The sequence below is a fragment of the Cherax quadricarinatus genome, chromosome 46 (genome assembly GCF_038502225.1).
Source record: "Cherax quadricarinatus isolate ZL_2023a chromosome 46, ASM3850222v1, whole genome shotgun sequence".
Taxonomy (NCBI): Eukaryota; Metazoa; Arthropoda; class Malacostraca; order Decapoda; family Parastacidae; genus Cherax; species Cherax quadricarinatus.
Genome location: NC_091337.1, coordinates 11,655,621 through 11,677,583, shown reverse-complemented (window position 1 = coordinate 11,677,583; position 21,963 = coordinate 11,655,621). Strand labels below are relative to the sequence as shown.

Sequence of the window (21,963 nt, the reverse complement as noted above, 5' to 3'; positions counted from 1 at the left end):
CTTTTTGTTATCCTCATAACCTTACTCTTTCCTGTATTCACCTTTAATTTTCTTCTTTTGCACACCCTACCAAATTCATCCACCAATCTCTGCAACTTCTCTTCAGAATCTCCCAAGAGCACAGTGTCATCAGCAAAGAGCAGCTGTGACAACTCCCACTTTGTGTGTAATTCTTTATCTTTTAACTCCACGCCTCTTGCCAAGACCCTCGCATTTACTTCTCTTACAACCCCATCTATAAATATATTAAACAACCACGGTGACATCACACATCCTTGTCTAAGGCCTACTTTTACTGGGAAAAAATTTCCCTCTTTCCTGCATACTCTAACTTGAGCCTCACTATCCTCGTAAAAACTCTTCACTGCTTTCAGTAACCTACCTCCTACACCATACACTTGCAACATCTGCCACATTGCCCCCCTATCCACCCTGTCATACACCTTTTCCAAATCCATAAATGCCACAAAGACCTCTTTAGCCTTATCTAAATACTGTTCACTTATATGTTTCACTGTAAACACCTGGTCCACACACCCCCTACCTTTCCTAAAGCCTCCTTGTTCATCTGCTATCCTATTCTCCGTCTTACTCTTAATTCTTTCAATTATAACTCTACCATACACTTTACCAGGTATACTCAACAGACTTATCCCCCTATAATTTTTGCACTCTCTTTTATCCCCTTTGCCTTTATACAAAGGAACTATGCATGCTCTCTGCCAATCCCTAGGTACCTTACCCTCTTCCATACATTTATTAAATAATTGCACCAACCACTCCAAAACTATATCCCCACCTGCTTTTAACATTTCTATCTTTATCCCATCAATCCCGGCTGCCTTACCCCCTTTCATTTTACCTACTGCCTCACGAACTTCCCCCACACTCACAACTGGCTCTTCCTCACTCCTACAAGATGTTATTCCTCCTTGCCCTATACACGAAATCACAGCTTCCCTATCTTCATTAACATTTAACAATTCCTCAAAATATTCCCTCCATCTTCCCAATACCTCTAACTCTCCATTTAATAACTCTCCTCTCCTATTTTTAACTGACAAATCCATTTGTTCTCTAGGCTTTCTTAACTTGTTAATCTCACTCCAAAACTTTTTCTTATTTTCAAAAAAATTTGTTGATATATATTACTAAATTTAAAAACAAAAGCTTTAGTTTTTCTTTTTTGGGCCACTCTGCCTCGGTGGGATACGGCCGGTTTGTTGAAAGAAAGAAGACATAGTACATTGAATAACAGAATAATCTTTAACATATTTTGTATACAGCCTCTCCTCATTCACCGACGTACAGTGGCCCCTCGTTTTTCGTAATTAATCCATTCCAGGAGGAGCTACTATAAACGAAATTTACGATTTGCGAATCAATTTTCCCCATAAGAAATAATGTAAATACAATTAATCCATTCATGACACCCAGAAGTATTAAAACAAAAAAAATTTTTACATGAAATATACATGTAGTACATAAACAATACAATGGGAAATGATGAATGAAACATTAACAGCATAACACTTACCTTTATTGGAGATTCTTCTTAGTGTATGGGAGACTGGAGGAGGAGAGAGAGTGGATTGTTTATAGTTTGGAAGGGGAATCCCCTTCCATCAACACCTCAGGTACCATTTGTTTTTCTGGGGTTGCTTCTCTTCTCTGTTTCTTAATGCCACTAGGACCACCTTGAGAGTCACTGGAGTCCTGTCTCGCAAAATAACTGTCCATCAACCCTTCCATCAACACCTCAGGTACCATTTGTTTTTCTGGGGTTGCTTCTCTTCTCTGTTTCTTAATGCCACTAGGACCACCTTGAGAGTCACTGGAGTCCTGTCTCGCAAAATAACTGTCCAGAGAGTTCTGTTTCTGGCGTCTCTTTAACACTTCCCTAAAATGGCCCAAGACTTTGTCACTGTACATGTTGCCAACATGGCTTGCAACAACCTTGTTAGGGTGAAGTTTCTCCATAAAGCTTTCCATCTTACCCCACATAGTAAAAATCTCTTTAATTTCTGAAGAAGGCACCTTCTTCCATCTCTCTTCCTCCTCCTCTGCAGCAAGATTCTGAGCTGCGATCTGTTGCTCTTCCTGCTGAAGCTCTTGCAGCTCCTCAGTGGTGAGCTCTTCGTTATGGTCTTCCACCAATTCTTCCACATCCTCCAAACTCACATCCAACCCCATGGAACTCCCTAGTGCCACAATTGATTTTACAACAGACATAGGCTCATCAGGGTCAGTCCCAAACCCTTCAAAATCCCTCTTGTTGACACAATCTGGCCACAATTTTCTCCAGACAGAGTTCAAAGTCCTGGTAGTCACTCCCTCCCAAGCCATACCTATAAGGGTTATGCAATGGAGGATGCTGAAGTGTTTTCTCCAAAATTCCCTTAGGGTCAAGTGAGTGTCTGTGGTCACAGTCAAGCACCTGTGAAACATTGCTTTTGTGTAGAGTTTTTTAAAGTTTGCAATGACCTGCTGGTCCATGGGCTGGAGGAGAGGAGTGGTATTCGGGGGCAAGAACTTTACTGTGATGAACCCAAACTCCTCGAAAATTAGGTCATCCAAGTTTGGAGGATGAGCAGGTGCATTGTCCATTACTAGCAGGTACTTGAGATCCAATTTCTTTTTCAGGAGATACTCCTTCACACTAGGGCCAAACACTTCATTGAACCACTCGACAAAAATTTCCCTCGTGACCCATGCCTTACTATTAGATTTCCAAAACACACACAATTTACTCTTCATAACATTGTTTTTCCTGAACACTCTGGAATTTTCAGAATGGTACACTAGTAATGGCTTCACTTTGAAATCCCCACTAGCATTAGCACAGAACATTAGCGTCAGCCTGTCTTTCATAGGCTTGTGTCCTGGTATTGCCTTTTCCTCCTGTGTAATGAAGGTCCTCTTTGGCATTTTCTTCCAAAAGAGGCCTGTTTCGTTACAATTGAACACTTGTTCAGGTTTCAGTCCTTCAGCCTCTATGTACTCCTTGAATTCATGCACATATTTTTCAGCCGCCTTGTGGTCCGAACTGGCAGTCTCACCATGCCTTACCACACTGTGTATGCCAGTACGGTTCTTAAATCTCTCAAACCAGCCTTTGCTGGCCTTAAATTCACTCACATCACCACTAGTTGCAGGCAATTTCTTTACCAAATCGTCATGCAACTGCCTAGCCTTTTCACAAATAATCGGAGTCATAAGAGTATCTCCTGCTAATTGTTTCTCATTTATCCACACCAATAATAACTTCTCAACCTCTTCAAGTACTGGTGATCTCATTTTTGTCAGCATAGTTACCCCCTTTGTAACAACAGCGTCCTTGATTTCCTTTTTCTTGGCCACTATGGAACATAAGGTTGTGTAGGGTTTCTTATACATCCTGGCCAGTTTGGCCACACTTGTACCACTTTCATATTGTTCAATGATGGTTTTCTTAAATTCAATCGTATTTCTCACCTTCTTTACCACAGGCTTGCCACTAGGACCTTTCTTTGGAGCCATGGAACTCTGTTAAGTGAGGAGAGGCTGTACGTATAAAATACTAAGGAAATGCTTTCTTACCTGAAACTGAATGATACGTTCCTGGCTGAGACAGAGGTACATGCGTTCTGTGTCCTTCATATAGAAGGCACATTTGTGAAGTTGGGAAACTGGGTCATCTGCATCAAGGAGTGCAGTTTGTTTATCAACCTTGCGAATTATGAGTCTTGGAAGCGCCATACCCGTTACAGCACACACCAGCTTCACTGTAGAACCGTAGTGAATATAGCCATCCCGAACGCTAAACTCTTCACTCTCGCTCTCATTATCGTCCACTGTTGAAGAAAAGTTGACTAACATAATGAAGGATTACATCAACAGAATTCAAGATTCTGATATCAAAGGTTGGCACTTAAATCACTGTTACATTCCAAGACCATGCCATGCTTTTTGGGCCACTGATATACACTTTTAGACTACATGCATCATTAATGATACTATTTAAGCTAAATCTGCATCAGTCCTGTTCCACTTGACACTAGCAGATGAGCTGAAACTTTTATAATTTGTGACCTTTTTCTAATATATTGTGCTCCAGTATCCCCTACAACAGAAAAGAACTTGTCAAAGCCTTGTCAAGAATATAAACAGTGCTACATGGGCAATTAAGAATAGAAGTCAGAATGGAAGGAAGGGGATTAAATCAAGTGAATGATATACAGTATTTGTGAGTAGATACATCAAATAATGAAAGATTTGGTGTGATTTAACATTACTTTGTATACAAATTTTAAATTTTACACAAACTAACTTAGCAGTCTAACATAATTAGCTTAATCCTACCCAAACAACACAATAAAAACAAAACCTACCCAATGTATTTCAATACATATTATTTACCATTTGACTAAAGAGCAAGACATGATATACTGAGAGCTAACTTTATTACTTAATGTATTAGGGGTTAAAGGATAACTGATGGTTGTTAGTAGCTGGATTATGGCCTTAATAATTGTGGCTGTGAATATTGTAGACTGGCTTTACAGTCTGCATGGAAAGTCATGCCAGCTGCAGGACAAATTTTTGATCTTTTAAACATTGGTAGCAGATGGTTAAGTCTGGACTTTTATACACCTAATGATTGAACTCTGCTCTGTGTTTGATGATGGCATATGTGATGGAAAATAATATCAGAAAAGGACATTGTTTTGTTCTCTGCTTCACCTCTAGAGCAGAGAACAAAACACTGTCCACTTCTAACATTATTATCCATCTAATACACCATCATCTGAGCTTCACTGAGCGTACCAGAGTTCGACCCAAAGGTGGATGAGCCCACTCTTGAAGCTGTGTGGCCCTACTTGCAATTGGTGTAAGTTTTCCCAACATTTCTATAAAGTCTACAACCATCTGTTCCCCCTCAAGGAAGGTTCCTTGATGCTAGTAAGGGGGCTCTTGATCTAGGGAACTGGATCTGTGCTCCAGTTCCATGAATTAAGCCTGAATACTTTCCATCCCTCCCCACAGGTACTGTATAATCCTACAGGTTTAGTGCTTCCCCCTTGATTATAATAATAATAATAATAATAATAATAATAATAATAATAATACAACTATCTGTTGCCGTATGTTGCAATGATCAAAAGTTTGTTCTGCAGCCAGCATCATAAGTTTCAATGCAGACTGTAGACCTTAAAATCAAAACCTAGCAAGGCCATTTTAATATCACTTCCATCTGAAATAATTGTTACTGTAGTTGTAAATGTAAAATGCTTAAAAAGCTCTGTTTTCTAGATTCAGTGTGAAGAGGCGAAATCTTCCCAGGCAATCATAAAAAACAAATGAGATAAAAGCGAGAGGTAGAAGTGCAAGTTACATAATGCAGGCCCACCTGTCTTTCAATGTGCCCCACTCCACAATGTCTCTTATATTAACACTGATCTTAGCCTGAAATTTGCAAAGACATTATGAAAGTAGCAAAGGCTCTAACAATAATTATGGATGTTCATAACTAATGATATTACTCACTTCTGTAGTGCCTTCATGCTTCTGAAGGCCTCTTGATTAGGGGAATTGGAGCTTCCCTCTCCCATTTGTGAAATCTGATTACCCATTTCCTAGGCACTGCTCAACCCCTATGGGTTTAGCCACTTCTTGCATTGAATAACCCATACTTTACATAAGTGTACAAGATAGTTAATAACAATATTAGGAGTGTAATACTCACACAAGTGTATGGTGAAGGCGCCCCATTGTGTAGAGGAGGCGTGGAAGTTACCATTCTCAACGTGGAGGTATCTTGTAGACACCGTCTGGGATCTTAGACGGTTGAAGAGAGCCACCTTGGTTCCCGAGGCTATACACACTGAAAGTAATACATCTTAGTACACCTACTATGTTATTAAGCAAATATACAAACTGAAGCCACTATATTTCATCACATTAAACCTTAGTACATGAATTTATCACTGTGCATGCACAGGGTAGGTAGATAATAAGCACTACAATCGCTAGAAATAACTGATTATATCTATCCCTTCAGGGAAAAAGGGCTTCCCTTGGTGTATTGAAGGACTCTTGATCCAAGGAATCAGACCTTTTATCTCCCTTGGATCGAAAAAAAATACTCCCCCTCTTCTCTCCATTCAGTCTCTTTACTTTGGAATATTTCCCCCGTGTGGCTTTCAGCTCCTAGACAGAGGGAACAGGGATTATCCATCCCATTCCAACACGGCCCTCGGTGGTAGTGCTTGCCATGGGAATTGGATTGTAGGGAAGTGCAAGGCTGCCCTCCAGGGCCTAGTGGATGGCCTTGTGTGTCCTTGGATGACGGGAGTATAGTATTTCTGGAGGCTGCCTGTCGGTTCCAGGATGTGGCAGCCAACAGGGTATGACTCTTAGAATGTTGCCTGCTACCCACTTCTCTTGTTGGCTAAGCCTGGCTCACTTAATGTGGGAATTGCCATCCCGGTGGTACTGGTATACTATTAGATCAAGGAATACTTAATGGATAGGAAGCAATGAGTTAATGTCAGTGAAGTGTCGAAATAGGCATGAGAAAGTGTGGGTTCCACTACTTTTTCTAGTGCCAGAAGACAAATCAGAGGTGTCACTGTTTGCAGATGATGTGAAACTAATGAAGAGTATACAAACAGGAGTAGGTCAGGAAAGACTACAAATGGATCTGGATAAATTGCAGGATTGGTCTGACAAGTGGCTGCTTGACTTTAAACCCAGCATATGCAAAGTTAAGAAAATCAGAGAAGGGCAAAGACATCTGGAAATAGTGCACAGGCTAAAAGGACAAAAGCTGCAAACCTCCCTGAAATAGGACCTAGGGTGAGCATAGTTCCCGAGCATTTCACCTAAGGTACTCAACTGAATAACCACTACAGCAAATGTCAGATTCATCTTGGGGTATGCAGCACAAATATGGAATCTACATCTGGTTACGCATATTAAGAAGTTTGAAGGCTTGCAACAAAACTAGCCCCAGAGCTTCGGGGTATGACTTATGAGGAGATACTAAAGGAGCTAAATCTGACGACATCTGAGGTCAGACGGACCAGAGATTATGATGTACAAAAAAACTCAGAAGAATTAACAGGGAGAGTCTGATAGCTAGGTTGCAGGTACACAAGGTCACAGCTTTAAGTTAAAAAGCATAACTACACAGACGAGTCACAGGGATGTTAGGAAATTCTTCAGTCTTAGAGTGGTCTGGAAGTAAAATGACTTAAGAGATGTGTAAGAAGCAGAATCCATACATAGCTTTAAGGATAGGTATGACAGGTCTCATGCAGTATGGAAAATGGGAGGCATTCAGGTTCAATTCAAGGAAGAGACGAAAGCAGACCCAATTCTTTGGTGTGCACACACACACACACACACATATATATATATATATATATATATATATATATATAAATATATATATATATATATATATATATATATATATATATATATATATATATATATATAAAAAAAGGATACCATGAACATAGCTCTGCTTCTGTACCCAGGAATAGGTAAAAAAATAAAAAAAATTCACAGGTAAGAGAGAGCAACACACACCAGGGTGTGGAAGCACGACCACCTGGCTTCATCTGTTGGTACAACACAAAGATGTTGGCTGTTGTATCCCTATCCTTTTCATCCATAGTACTGGGTACTGTCTCTTACACTGTACAATATTACATCAAAAAAGGACATATATTGTTCTCACATATGTGTACTCGTGCTGGTTATGTCATACTCAAGAACAGGTAAGATATATTTCCTCATATATGTGCATGTGTTACCATCAACAATTTTTCCCTTATGTGTGTACACTACTAGATACAGTACACAAATTCGTACATAGTAGACTGAAAACTTATGGTGACGCTTCGGTCCTACTTGGAGAAGTTAACGTACCAAGTAGGACCGAAACGTCGTCGTACGTTAGTCTCGTACGTGGGGGTTATTTGCGTTTTGTTCAAGTCATGATATTGTGCCTTTTTAGCCTCTGCTAGACACATGGTGTATACATGTGCATTTGTATAACTGCATATATTCGTGTACTCCGATTATATTATATATGTACATTTATGAGTGTATACAAAGTGTTGTGCTCTGCGTTTTTACAAAACTAGCCTGGATACCCAGCAGCTTAATAAAATGATGAATACAGCTTAGGCTTGCCCAGCTAATCTTGGGTAAACCACCCACATTTTTCCTACGGGTTTAGCGTTTCCCCAGCATTGTGATAGACTATCCTCGGTTACAGTAACTCCAGCTCTGCTGGAACAAAACCTCTGAAGCTCCCGTAGATGATGACTACTACTACAATCAAGGGGGAAGCGCTAAACCCGGAGGATTATACAGCGCCTGGGGGGGTATGTGGAAGGCATTCAGGCTTAATTTGGGGAACTGGAGCATAGATCCAATTCCCTAAATCAAGAGCCCCTCACCAACATCAAGGAACCTTCCTTGAGGGGCCGTAGATGATGAACCTTTAATGGAATACTTGATATCCCCATTGCCATACTTAAGTCTCCCGCCTCACGTTGAAAGATTTTGGCATGTATGAAATCTATCCTGCGAGATGGAATACGACAGGAAAACAGCAAGTTTTCTTCTCACTGTAATTATCATACAGAAGTGGGTAGCAGAAAACTGCTGATGTAGCCAATTTTGCTAAAAATAAACAGGTATGGGGGGGGGGGGGAGATTGAAAGTGGGTGGGGAGGTATCTTGGTAGCCTCCGGAAGTGTAACGACCAGATATTGCGTTCCCACGAGCTGTGCGACACACACACCTCTGATATACATTTCGAGTTTCGAGGCCTTTACTACTCCCACATATGCATATAGATGACTACCAGAAAACCAACATGGATGCTGTCAAACGCGAGCATTAGTAAATTATGGGCAGAGCAAACTTAAATGAACAGAAATCTTGGGTTGGTGGTGTATACGCACACACATACTTACATTTACGCCAATGGAGGGGTTAGAGGGGAGGGGATTGTCATTTATGACATACATACCAACACGTGAACGCATCTGACGACACAAAAGTAATGATGTATTTTTGACAATGAAAAAAAAAAAGCGTTACGCGTGGGTGCATCGTTGTTATTATGATGGTTCTTTCCTCTCTCTCTCTCTCTCTCTCTCTCTCTCTCTCCCCAGGGAATTAATATTGAAGATTATCTATTTGTAGATAATGGGGTGGTGGTATGGACTGAGAGGTGGGGATGGTTGAGAGTGGTATTGGCGGAGGGGTGTGGATGGTCGGGGGAGGGGTTGATTCTCGGGGTGGGGTAGATCAGAGAGACTGCAGTCAGGCAGGGGCGGATGTAATAGCGGAAGTGTTGCCCACTTATTACCATGCTCTCCCACTCCCTCCCTCCCCCATTACTCGACCATCACCACTTACTATACTTCTTCACGTTGAATATATGTATATACAAAGAGTTGTATATATATCATGGTATTTACAGACCTGTATATCTTTGTTTCTATACTAAGGTGCCCCAGACTATATACACCAGAGTGATGTATATATACCGGGTTTACGTTAATCCCAATTTTAGGAATTTAGGTACTGTTTATATAACTATAAAGGTGAATCACAGTGTTCATGTTCATGCAGTCGAAAGGCTTTAAACCGAAACCTAGCACATTAATCATTGATTTTATAATGCTCTAGACTACTAGATCTATATCACTGTACCCGTATGGCGTAAGCGAGGATATTTAGAATTATTTATCCATACTGTAGTGGGTACATGATGGGTGTGTGGTGTAGTGAGAGTGTAGTGGTGGTGTGGTCCGCCACTTCCCCTCCACGGAAACAAGGTGATCCCCCAGACTGGCTCCACAACCCCACTTTCAGTTTTCTAACCACATAATCTTGAACCATTATTACACCGACGCGTACTACTGACGTAACCCTCACCTGGTTGCGGACGCGCCAACGTGACCATTATCACCTGTTACCACAGGGACGATCCCACGTCCTGGCTGCAGGTGCGTCACCTGACCATCTAACAGGTGCACGGGAGGGTAAACGAGTGTAATTTTACTGTTATTACATAGACTACCTCATACGAGCTACCAAATCCCCAAGTAGTGGTGCTGTATCCGCGTTTTCCTTCGTCATTCTCTACGTGCTTTGGAATGCCAATCAGCATCTTACACTCAACCTGTTTCACACTTCCTTCATGACATTACTTGCAACAGTTTAGAGAGAAGAGCAACAGAATCCCTGTGCTTTTAACAGCATAATGTAAACAAATAGATGGAGGAAATTATAGAAAGGTTCAGACAGTTGACGCGTGACTCGACAAGTGTGGCGCTCGAAGTGTGGCGACCGTTGACGCGTGGCTGCGTAAGTGTGGCGACAGTCGACGCATGGCTGCGCAAGTGTGGCGACCGTTGACGCGTGGCTGCACAAGTGTGGCGACAGTTAACGCATGAATGCGCAAGTGTGGCGACCGTTGACACATGGCTGCGAAAGTGTGGCGACAGTTGACGCATGCATGCGCAAGTGTGGGGACCGTTGACACATGGCTGCGCAAGTGTGACAGTTGGCGAGTGGCTGCGCAAGTGTGGTGACATCTGACGCATGGCTACAAGTGTGGTGACAGCTGACGCATGGCTACAAGTGTGGTGACGGATGACGCGTGGCTACAAATGTAATGACAGTTGATGCATAACTACACGTGTGGTGACGGATGACGCGTGGCTACAAGTGTAGCGACAGTTGACGCACGGCTGCCCAAGTGTGGTGACAGCTGACACATGGCTACGCAAGTGTGGTGACATTGACGCATGACTACACGTGTGGTTACAGCTGATGCATGGCTACAGTGTGGTGACGGATGACCCGTAACAAGTGGTGACAGTTGACGCATGGCTACACGTGTGGTGACGGATGACGCGTGGTTACAAGTGTGGTGGTAGTTGGCGTATGGCTACAAGTGTGGTGAAGGATGACGCGTGGTTGCAAGTGTGGCGACAGTTGAGCGTGGCTACAAGTGTGGTGACAGCTGAGCGTGGCTACAAGTGTGGTGACAGTTGACGCGTGTCTACAAGTGTGGTGACAGTTGAGCGCGGCTACAAGTGTGGTGACAGATGATGTATGGCTACAACTAGGGCGACAGTTGAGCGTGTCTACAAGTGTGGCGACAGCTGAGCGTGGCTACAAGTGTGGTGACAGTTGAGCATGGCTACAAGTGTGGTGACAGTTGACGCGTGTCTACAAGTGGTGACAGTTGAGCATGGCTACAAGTGTGGTGACAGTTGAGCGTGGCTACAAGTGTGGTGACAGTTGACACGTGGCTACAAGTGTGGTGACAGTTGAGCGTGGCTACAAGTAGGGCGACAGTTGAGCGTGGCTACAAGTGTGGTGACAGTTGACGCGTGGCTACAAGTGTGGTGACAGTTGAGCGTGGCTACAAGTGTGGTGACAGTTGAGCGTGGCTACAAGTGTGGTGACAGTTGATGCGTGGCTACAAGTGTGGTGACAGTTGACGCGTGGCTACAAGTGTGGTGACAGTTGACGCCTGGCTACAAGTGTTTACTTGGAGTTTACCTGGAGAGCTCCGGGGGTCAAGGGTGGTGACAGTTGACACGTGGCTATAAGTGTGGTGACAGCTGACGCATGGATACACGTGTGGTGACAGTTGACGCGTGGCTACAAGTGTGGTGACAGATGACGCGTGGCTACAAGTGTGGTGACAGTTGACATATGGCTACAAATGTGGCGACAGTTGACACATGGCTACAAATGTGGCGACAGCTGACACATGGCTACAAATGTGGCGACAGCTGACACATGGCTACAAATGTGGCGACAGCTGACATATGGCTACAAATGTGGCGACAGCTGACACATGGCTACAAATGTGGCGACAGCTGACACATGGCTACAAATGTGGCGACAGATGACACATGGCTACAAATGTGGCGACAGCTGACACATGGCTACAAATGTGGCGACAGCTGACATATGGCTACAAATGTGGTGACAGTTGACACATGGCTACAAATGTGGTGACAGTTGACACATGGCTACAAATGTGGCGACAGCTGACACATGGCTACAAATGTGGCGACAGATGACACATGGCTAGAAGTGTGGTGACAGCTGACGCGTGGCTACAAGTGTTTACCTGGAGTTTACCTGGAGAGAGCTCCGGGGGTCAAGGGTGGTGACAGTTGACACGTGGCTATAAGTGTGGTGACAGTTGACACATGGCTACAAATGTGGCGACAGCTGACACATGGCTACAAATGTGGCGACAGTTGACGCGTGGCTACAAATGTGGCGACAGCTGACACATGGCTACAAATGTGGCGACAGTTGACGCGTGGCTACAAATGTGGCGACAGTTGACACATGGCTACAAATGTGGCGACAGTTGACGCGTGGCTACAAGCGTGGTGACAGTTGACACATGGCTACAAATGTGGCGACAGTTGACGCGTGGCTACAAGCGTGGTGACAGTTGACACATGGCTACAAATGTGGCGACAGTTGACGCGTGGCTACAAATGTGGCGACAGTTGACACATGGCTACAAATGTGGCGACAGTTGACGCGTGGCTACAAGCGTGGTGACAGTTGACGCGTGGCTACAAATGTGTCGACAGTTGACACATGGCTACAAATGTGGCGACAGTTGATGCGTGGCTACAAATGTGGCGACAGTTGACACATGGCTAGAAATGTGGTGACAGTTGACACATGGCTACAAATGTGGCGACAGTTGACACATGGCTACAAATGTGGCGACAGTTGACACCTGGCTACAAATGTGGCGACAGTTGATGCGTGGCTACAAATGTGGCGACAGTTGATGCGTGGCTACAAGTGTGGTGACAGTTGATGCCTGGCTGCAAGTGTGGCGACAGTTGATGCCTGGCTACAAGTGTGGTGACAGTTGACGCCTGGCTACAAGTGTGGTGACAGTTGACGCCTGGCTACAAGTGTGGCGACAGCTGACGCCTGGCTACAAGTGTGGCGACAGTTGACGCGTGGCTACAAGTGTGGTGACAGTTGACGCCTGGCTACAAGTGTGGCGACATCTGACGCCTGGCTACCAGTGTGACTACAGGTGTGGTGACAGAAGACGCCTATACATCGGAAAACAATGACGCTACAAGGTTCTTGGAGACTTAGAATGACACGAGGATAAGCTTGAAACTCAGGCGAGGAGTGTGAGAGGGTGATGGTGGGTAAGACCTGGCTAGGGGCCACCCATCCCGCCACTTTCAACCATAAATGTCGAGTTTCACAACTACGCTGCTGTGACGTGCGCCATCTTGCACCCGCCCCTGCAGTTACTGGCCGCGTCAAGCTGCGTGATCGCCATTATTAATTCTTTACATGTGAGAAGCGACTGAGTCTGAACACACTGGTTATAGTCTGTGGCTCCTACCAGCCAGAAAAGATACTCAGGTATGTGTTGCAGGAACCGCCCTCCTGCATCTGTGTTGTTAGAGTCGCCATCTTTTATCTGTTGCAGGAGCCGCCCTTGTGCATCTGTGTTGCTAAAGCCACCTTCCTGCATCTGTGTGTTGCTGGAGCCGTCCATATGCGTCTACCTTTCTTATAATACACACTTACGAATGAATATACACCTTACACCAGTTCACATTGCATACCGAATTTCACTAAAACTGATAGCCAGGAATGGACTGTGTGTAGATCTTAAACCTATCCACTGTCCACCAAAAACTCGTACTTAATTAAGAGAGGAGTCTTTTGACGACGTTTCAATATGTCCTGGACTACTGTCAAGCCACAACAGTTGTGACTTAACAATGGTCCAGGAATAACCGAAACGTAGTTGTAAAATTCCTCTCTTAATTGTGGTTATCTTTTTAGCTGTTTCAGCCACGGTACTGACTTATTATTCCAACTGTATGGTGATGTAATATTGGCAGTGGTGATGTTACCATTGGTAATGGTGAGTCTCATCCTTCCTGGTGATACCTGCCACTCAAGTCATTTTGCTACAAGAAAGGCTAAGGTTGTAGACTATTATCATGGGCAAGTGCTAAACCTGTTGGGACTCACACAGCTTCTTAGGAATGAAAGGAAATCAAGTTTAAACCAAGGAAGGAAAGAATATCTCCAAGTCTGGATCAAGAGCCCTAAGGACCCTCCGCACACTAAATTATACCTGAACATTACGAGTACCCTCAAAGGTATGCATTGATGCTCTTGATCCTTGGAAATGGAGCTACCCCCCTCCTTTCCACTTACTAACCCTGATGATGTTCCCTAGGTTTAGTGCTTCTCCATGTCTGTAATAATAAGCAAGAGATATACCAACAACAGTGGGAATGTGGTGCTTAATAATCATCTGATATATAGATGATGCCACTTATTTGTCTACAAAAAAATAAATTAAACGATACAATTTATTCTGTTCAAAAGCAAAATATTTTTGATAAACGGCGGCCATCACTGCGCTGAAATTACTCTTGCCCAGTTTAATGGCAGATAGTGGTTTGTGATCCTAGCAGCTGGTGGTGGCCGTAATGGATGCTTGTCAATCTTTTTACGTAGATATTACCAGTGTTCACTCTAGGAACTTTTTAATTCTGTCAACCATAATACAAGTTATCTTCGACAATAACAATAAACCATCCTTGACATCTGTGACCTCTTCAAATGCCTCATCCACCAGACCTCATCCCAGTTCCCCTCGCCCCCCTCCCTCCAGCTACTCTAATCCTGGACCCCCTAAGGCGTAGTGGGTAATCATAGTGAGTTGGAAGGGGAATTATAGATTATATTTGTCATGTGAATGACAACAGTTCTGGCGGGTGCACAGTGCCCTTGCTTCTATATATAACACAATCATACAAACACAGAATACAGACACATGTGCGTCCCATGTAATCCTGAACGCACAGATCCCTCATACACGAGTGCTCACAATAAACCCTCACAGTTGTCAACAAGTGATTACCAAATATGAGAGAACATTTAAATTGTTTTCTTACCTCTTCTTCCTACTCCTCTGAAGATGTGTGTGTAAGCACATGAAAGCGATCAGGTTTTATTTCCTATTTTCACTGTGATGTTATTTCATATTTGCTATCCCACATTTTATTGTGATTTCTTTATATATATATATATATATATATATATATATATATATATATATATATATATATATATATATATACATGTATATATATATATATATATATATATATATATATATATATATATATATATATATATATATATATATATATATTAATGCACTAGCGAACTGCAGCTGTAATGACCTACAAGCAGCCAACAAATCGTAAAAACTTAAAAGCAAATAAGCAAGATATTAGTAGTGTACTTACAATCAGCGTTTTTAAGACTTTGCTTCTTCTTGGACGGCTTGGATATGACCTTGATCCTGCGGGAGTGGAAGACGCCTATGTCTGCCCCGGAGCCCCAGAAGTTCTTGACGGTGAGCATGAAGTGCTTCCTCTTGTCAGAGTCGCTAATGAAGAGCGTCTTGGCCGCACAGTAGTGCTGTCCCGCCAATAAAAACATCATGTAAAATCTTTACATACAAGAAAATCCTAAATACTTTAAAATATGAACTAAATAATTACACATACTCAAGTACTTTGTTACAAAATGAACGATATAATATTTATATATTAATTCGACATAAATCCCCTTCAAGGGAGGATTCTTGATGCTGGTGAGGGGCTCTTGATATAGGGAACTGGATCTGAATTAAGCCTGGAATGCCTTTCATCCCCCACAGGCGATATATATATATATATATATATATATATATATATATATATATATATATATATATATATATATATATATATATATATATATATATATGTGGTGTGTGTGGTGTGTGTGTGGTGTGTGTGTGTGTGTGTGGTGTGTGTGTGGTGTGTGTGTGTGTGTGTGGTGTGTGTGTGTGGTGTGTGTGTGTGTATGTGTGTGTATGTGTGTGTGTGTGTGTGTGTGTGTGTGTGTGTGTGTGTGTGTGTGGTGTGTGTGTGTGGTGTGTGTGTGTGGTGTGTGTGTGTGGTGTGTGTGTGGTGTGTGTGTGTGTGGTGTGTGTGTGTGGTGTGTGTGTGTGGTGTGTGTGGGTGTGTGTGTGTGTGTGTGTGGTGTGTGTGTGTGTGTGTGTGTGTGTGTGTGTGTGTGTGTGTGTGTGTGTGTGTGTGTGTGTGTGTGTGTGTGTGTGTGTCGTGCCGAATATGTAAAACTGGTCAATTAGCAAGAACTTATTTAAAATTAAGTCCTTCCTAAAATTTTCTCTTATACGTTTAAAGATATATTTTTTCAGTAATGTTAATGTAAAAAATTCTAATTTTGCACCAAAAGAATCTTAGAAAACTTACCTAACCTTATTATAACAATCGCAATTTATTATAGCCTAATCCAACTAAATATATTTTAGATACGTTTACATTATTATTATTATTATTATTATAATTAGAGGGGAAGCGCTAAACCCGTAGGATTATACAGCGCCTAGGGGGGATGTGGAAGGCATTCAGGTTTAATTCAGGGAACTGGAGTACAGATCCAATTCCCTATATCAAGAGCCCCTCACCAACATCAAGGAACCTTCCTTGAGGGGAGATACGTTTACAATAATTTAATACTAAACAAACACAATGAAATATATTTTTTTCGTTAGGTTCAGAATGATTTTTGTGAAATTATTGCCAGCAGCAACAGCCTGGTTGATCAGGCTCTGATCCACCAGGAGGCCTGGTCACAGACCGGGCCGCGGGGGCGTTGACCCCCGGAACTCTCTCCAGGTATCCAGGTATACACAAATTTTCGCTTGTCTTATATGGCAAGATGAGCGTTGTTATTTAAGCCAAGATCGCAAGTTTTACATATTCGGCACCACACACACACACACACACACACACACACACACACACACACACACACACACACACACACACACACACACACACATATATACATGTATGTATATATATATATATATATATATATATATATATATATATATATATACATGTATAATATATATATATATATATATATATATATATATATATATATATATATATATATATATATATATATATATATATATATAATCATGCTGAATAGGTAAAGTGCCTTGATGTTATGGACTCTTGATCCAAGAGTTCACAACATCATATTAAAACTGATTTTCTGTTAATCCGCAGAGGCGCTGCATGCTACTTATCGGCTTAGCATCTCCTATGGCTATAATTGAGTAAGAATGCATGTAATTATTAATATAGTTAGAAGCGCTAAATTTTATAGGGCCTAGAGGAATAGGAAGCAGTCTGGTTCGATCCAAGGGAAGGACTGGTCCAATTTTTTACATTAAAAGCGTCTCGTCTCCCTTGAGGGAAGAATTCAACTAATTTATTAAAGGTATAAAATATACATGAATTCTTGTGATATATATTAGTACAACGAAGGTAAAGCCATTAAGGGAAGGTCTCGAGACCCCAGTCTCCAGCTCTCCTTGCGTTAATAACCAGCACACGTTAAGTGCTTCACACAAATACGTGTATAAGGGGTTAAAGTAACCTGGAGGTTAAAGTATCCTGGAGATTATAAATATAAGGGGTTAAAATAACCTGTAGATAGGTACCTTGCCGTTGAGGTCAAGTTGTTGCATGTCCTGGTCTGAGTTGCCAATACCGATAAAACAACACAGCTGAGAGTCATGTTCTGAGGCGCCAGCTCGCTGCAACTCATGTCTCTTGCGCTGCCACCCGTCACCGTAGAGGTAGATGCAAGGAGGTGGACAGAAGAACCGCTTCTCGTTACCGTAAGATTTCTGGGCCACCTTGGCGTGCAGGATAACCAAGGTCTGGTCTCCCCGCTCCCTCAGGTACCTTTGCATCGCCTCCCGCGTCAGTCGCTGCTCTTTGGGCCTGTAGTGAAGAAGATATAATTAGTACAGGGAGCCAGTCACTAATAACAAAGATCAACATACATTTACTGCATATTAACTGATGCTGTTCCCAACTACTGAGATCTGTGTTCAACAACATTCTCTCTCTCTCTCTCTCTCTCTCTCTCTCTCTCTCTCTCTCTCTCTCTCTCTCTCTCTCTCTCTCTCTCTCTCTCTCTCTAAAGGAAAGAGAAAGAGTGACAGTTCAAATGAGCAAGGAGGGCGACAGTTGGAGTAAGTTTGGATGACTACAAGAAATGAAGGATCATCTCTGTGTGTACTCACTTAACTGTGGTTGCAGGGGTCGAGACTCAGCTCCTGGCCCCGCCAGGAGCTGAGGTGTGTGTGTGACCTAGCCTGCCCTACGCGTAGGGCATACGCAAACTCTACACTCCTTCCGCTTAATACTATCACACTCTCTAGTTTTTAATTTTGTTAGTTAATCTTATTTTGGATGTTTTTGTGTTTTTTTTTTCATTTACTGTTACTGCCAAGTGATCTACCAGGTCAAACCGCTCTTCCTACACACAAGTTTCTCCTTCGCACTAGTTCACATTATTTCTAAACAAAAAACATAAAAAAAAAGTCCTTGGACATGACACAATTTCGGGAAATTCTCCACGTATTAAATAAACCCGACCTTGATGTCTAGAGATTTAGACAAAAACCCCACTTGGGCAACACTCTTGTAACACGGTAGGTGTAACACGCATTCTGATAACCTTGAGTCAATTTTGATATATAAATTATCGTTGGGGAATGTTTGCCTGTTCCTTGGTTGAGATAACTTCCTGTTGAGTCACATTGATGGCGACGAGCAGTCCAACACTTGTCCCTCCACCAGCTGTTGTCTGTCCTCATGACCAGCTGTTACTCTTACCACTCCCCCTCTCATCCCCTCACCCTGATCTTCCCTCCCTCCCATCATCACCGGTGCAGAACAATCCATCATTCAAACTAAACTAAACTTTACAACCTTCATATAAATTAATGTCTTCGAATGACGAATAATTATTCGTCATTCGAAGACAAATTATAATCTGACCTAGAATTATAAAGCTGTAAGTTAATCTTAGAATCACAGAGCTGTAAGTTAATCTTAGAATCACAAAGTTGTAGGTTAATACGACTTAGAATCACTGAGTTAGACAAAAATAATACGTTCCTCGGAGCTCCTAAATCCCTGTTGAATAACAACTGTAAAACAAATACTACGTTTTTCTCAAATCTCAACAGCAATCAAACAACGATTTTCAAATGAATAATAGTGTTCCATTAAGAGTGGGAATCTTGTCAATTTACCGTGAACCACTTTAACCACATTAGCCACCGTAACCAACAGTGAAGACGTAATTTTCTGATATACCTACGCTGTAAGTAAACTTTATCGTGTTCTTCGTATGTCAGTATACATCTGGTAACCACCTTTAAGTCATCAAGCACTTCTGCTTTAACTGATCAAGTATAACTAAGCATGGAGTGTAGTTTGCGTTGAGCAGCCGGTGGATCGAGTCTCCATCACTAATTGTAATTGGTTTCAGGGTGGTCAAGGAGTCTTTGAAGGATACACAGCGGCTCTGGGTTCATTTAATGAAGACTAAATGTATGAGTCCGCCAGTCGCAGTCCTTCCTTATCTTGTTTCTACTCTAAAGCTGTATATGCCCCACGGAATGCGGGTAGAAGGTACGCTAGCAGTCCCACACATGCGCAATCAGGGTATGACATCATATAGGTCAATTGTCAGTGACCTATGAGTGACACTCAACCGTCAGATTCTTATGGGCTGATGAACCTCACGCTTGGCTAACGGTCTCTTACTGCGGCACTACTGACATCACTGCATCTACTGAATGGCACACACACGACCATACCACTTTACATTCAAATATAAGAAAAAAATATGTTCACAGAAAAGCGTCAACCCGTAACGGGTCATAGCGGCTGGGGAATGGCAAGTGGGAGGAGGACAACTCTAATTCCTTAGACCAAGCGCCCGTTATCAGCATCAATATAATAGTAATACTAATAATATCTTGATAATTACTTGATCTATGAATATAGCAATAACTTAGTTGAAACCATCTGAGAAGAGGCATTATTAGTATAGTTAGCGAAGTCTCCAGTGATGATGTGAGAGTCAATATGGAAGACAATTCACTACTGTCACTGACTACCAGGTGAGGCTCCACCCTGGAGTGCACCACCAAAATGAAGACACCAGTTCCAATCTCACTATAGTATGTTCGCTTACTTCAGATGAAGAAATACTTTCTAACAATCTCAGGTGAATAAACACTTTCTAACCTCAGGCGAAGAAATACTTTGTAACATCAGGCGAAGAAATACTTTCTATCAACCTCAAGTGAAGAAATACTTTCTAACCTCAGGTGAAGAAATATTTTCCAGCAATATTTCACCGCCCCCCTTTTTTAACCTGAAGGGATTATGGCTTTAATTATATTATTGAACCTGTTACAGGGGTCACCTACATGTTATGTCCTTGTTGTTGTTCTTGTGTAAATAGGATTAAGATTACCATCTTTCTTAATGTTATGTTCTGTCATAAGCGATATTTTCTAGTGTATTTGTGTCACCTCTTTGTATCTGTTAATATTGTGTTTATTTTGCTATTGTACGTCCTGAGGGATTGTGATTCATCATGTATTTATATTAAATGTATATCAACCCTTGTTTAACGGGTTTTATGTTAAGCTATGTATTGTATTTTAAATAAAATATAAAAAAAAAATATTTCACCGCCCCCCTTTTTTGGAGCGCTGTATGACCCATAAGAGTTTAGCTCTTTTTGTGAATATAACCATTTATTTTTTATTAGTTTTCAAGTGGAGCTCCTGGTTGTCCTTCTTAAGGAACCTGCATCACACTGATCTAACTTCTGTTTTACTTTCATAAACTTAAATGTGATTATGTTTTATTTTACTCCTGGTTACCAAGGAAAAAAATTCAGCGTTCTTCAGTGTTTATTTGTAGTTTTCTCCTAGATACATTTACCTGGTGATGGTTCCAGGGATCATCTCCTCTGTGACTTAGTCTCACACCAGCCCCTCATGGGTGATGGCCGGGTCACTCTGGCTCGTTGTGCTCGCTCCATGCAGTTCCATGTATTCATCACAGCCCAGCTGATCACATAATGACTAGAGGAACTTAACAATTTCCATCATGACGGCAGGCGTCTATTGGTAACGCTCCTTATCTCTGAAGGAAGTGCGTTGAAAAGTCTTGAATTTTCACGGGTAATTCCCAATATCGTCGAAGGAAGGGAGTTAGAAAGTTTTAGACTCTACTAATAATGTATTTATCTTTCAAGGAAATGTGTTAAAAATTCTTGAAACTTTTATGCCTATTGAATTATTTTAGTGTATGTATTGAAATTTTGCATGGTGTAACATGTGTGTGCAAGCAGGGGTGACTGTACAAGGTACTGACTCACACCCTACTATTATAATAAGTAAAAACATATATACTGCCACACTGACATACTAATAAGCGCGAGTTTTTACGCTCGATGGAATGAAGAAACCAACTTTATACACTCATGAGTCCTGATTACAGGTAATTTCACCCCAGGATAGACTAACCACACTTAATGGTTAATAGCATTATGAAAGCTGGGGAGAAGAACACTTAGGCTGTGTTCACTGCGAGTAAGAGTGTTGGTACTGCGGAGTTATATGACATACTCACTGTGGGTAAGAGTGTTGGTGCTGCGGAGTTATATGACATACTCACTGTGGGTAAGAGTGTTGGTACTGCGGAGTTATATGACATATACTCACTGTGGGTAAGAGTGTTGGTACTGCGGAGTTATATGACATACTCACTGTGGGTAAGAGTGTTGGTACTGCGGAGTTATATGACATATACTCACTGTGGGTAAGAGTGTTGGTGCTGCGGAGTTATATGACATACTCACTGTGGGTAAGAGTGTTGGTACTGCGGAGTTATATGACATATACTCACTGTGGGTAAGAGTGTTGGTGCTGCG

At 42.0% G+C, this 21,963-nt stretch overlaps 1 protein-coding gene across 6 annotated transcripts in view; it reads right to left on the bottom strand.

The window, feature by feature from the left end:
• Window positions 1-21,963, bottom strand: part of Su(H) (recombining binding protein suppressor of hairless) — a 499,304-nt gene that overhangs the window by 8,684 nt on the left and 468,657 nt on the right. For all 6 annotated transcript variants that reach the window (XM_070094523.1, XM_070094522.1, XM_053788048.2 and 3 more), the window contains 4 exons: window positions 17,651-17,936; window positions 15,366-15,540; window positions 5,726-5,863; window positions 3,580-3,833 (listed from right to left, as the gene is read on the bottom strand). In XM_070094523.1, the coding sequence (XP_069950624.1) occupies window positions 3,580-3,833; window positions 5,726-5,863; window positions 15,366-15,540; window positions 17,651-17,936 (853 nt within the window). The remainder of the gene's footprint in view (window positions 1-3,579; window positions 3,834-5,725; window positions 5,864-15,365; window positions 15,541-17,650; window positions 17,937-21,963) is intronic.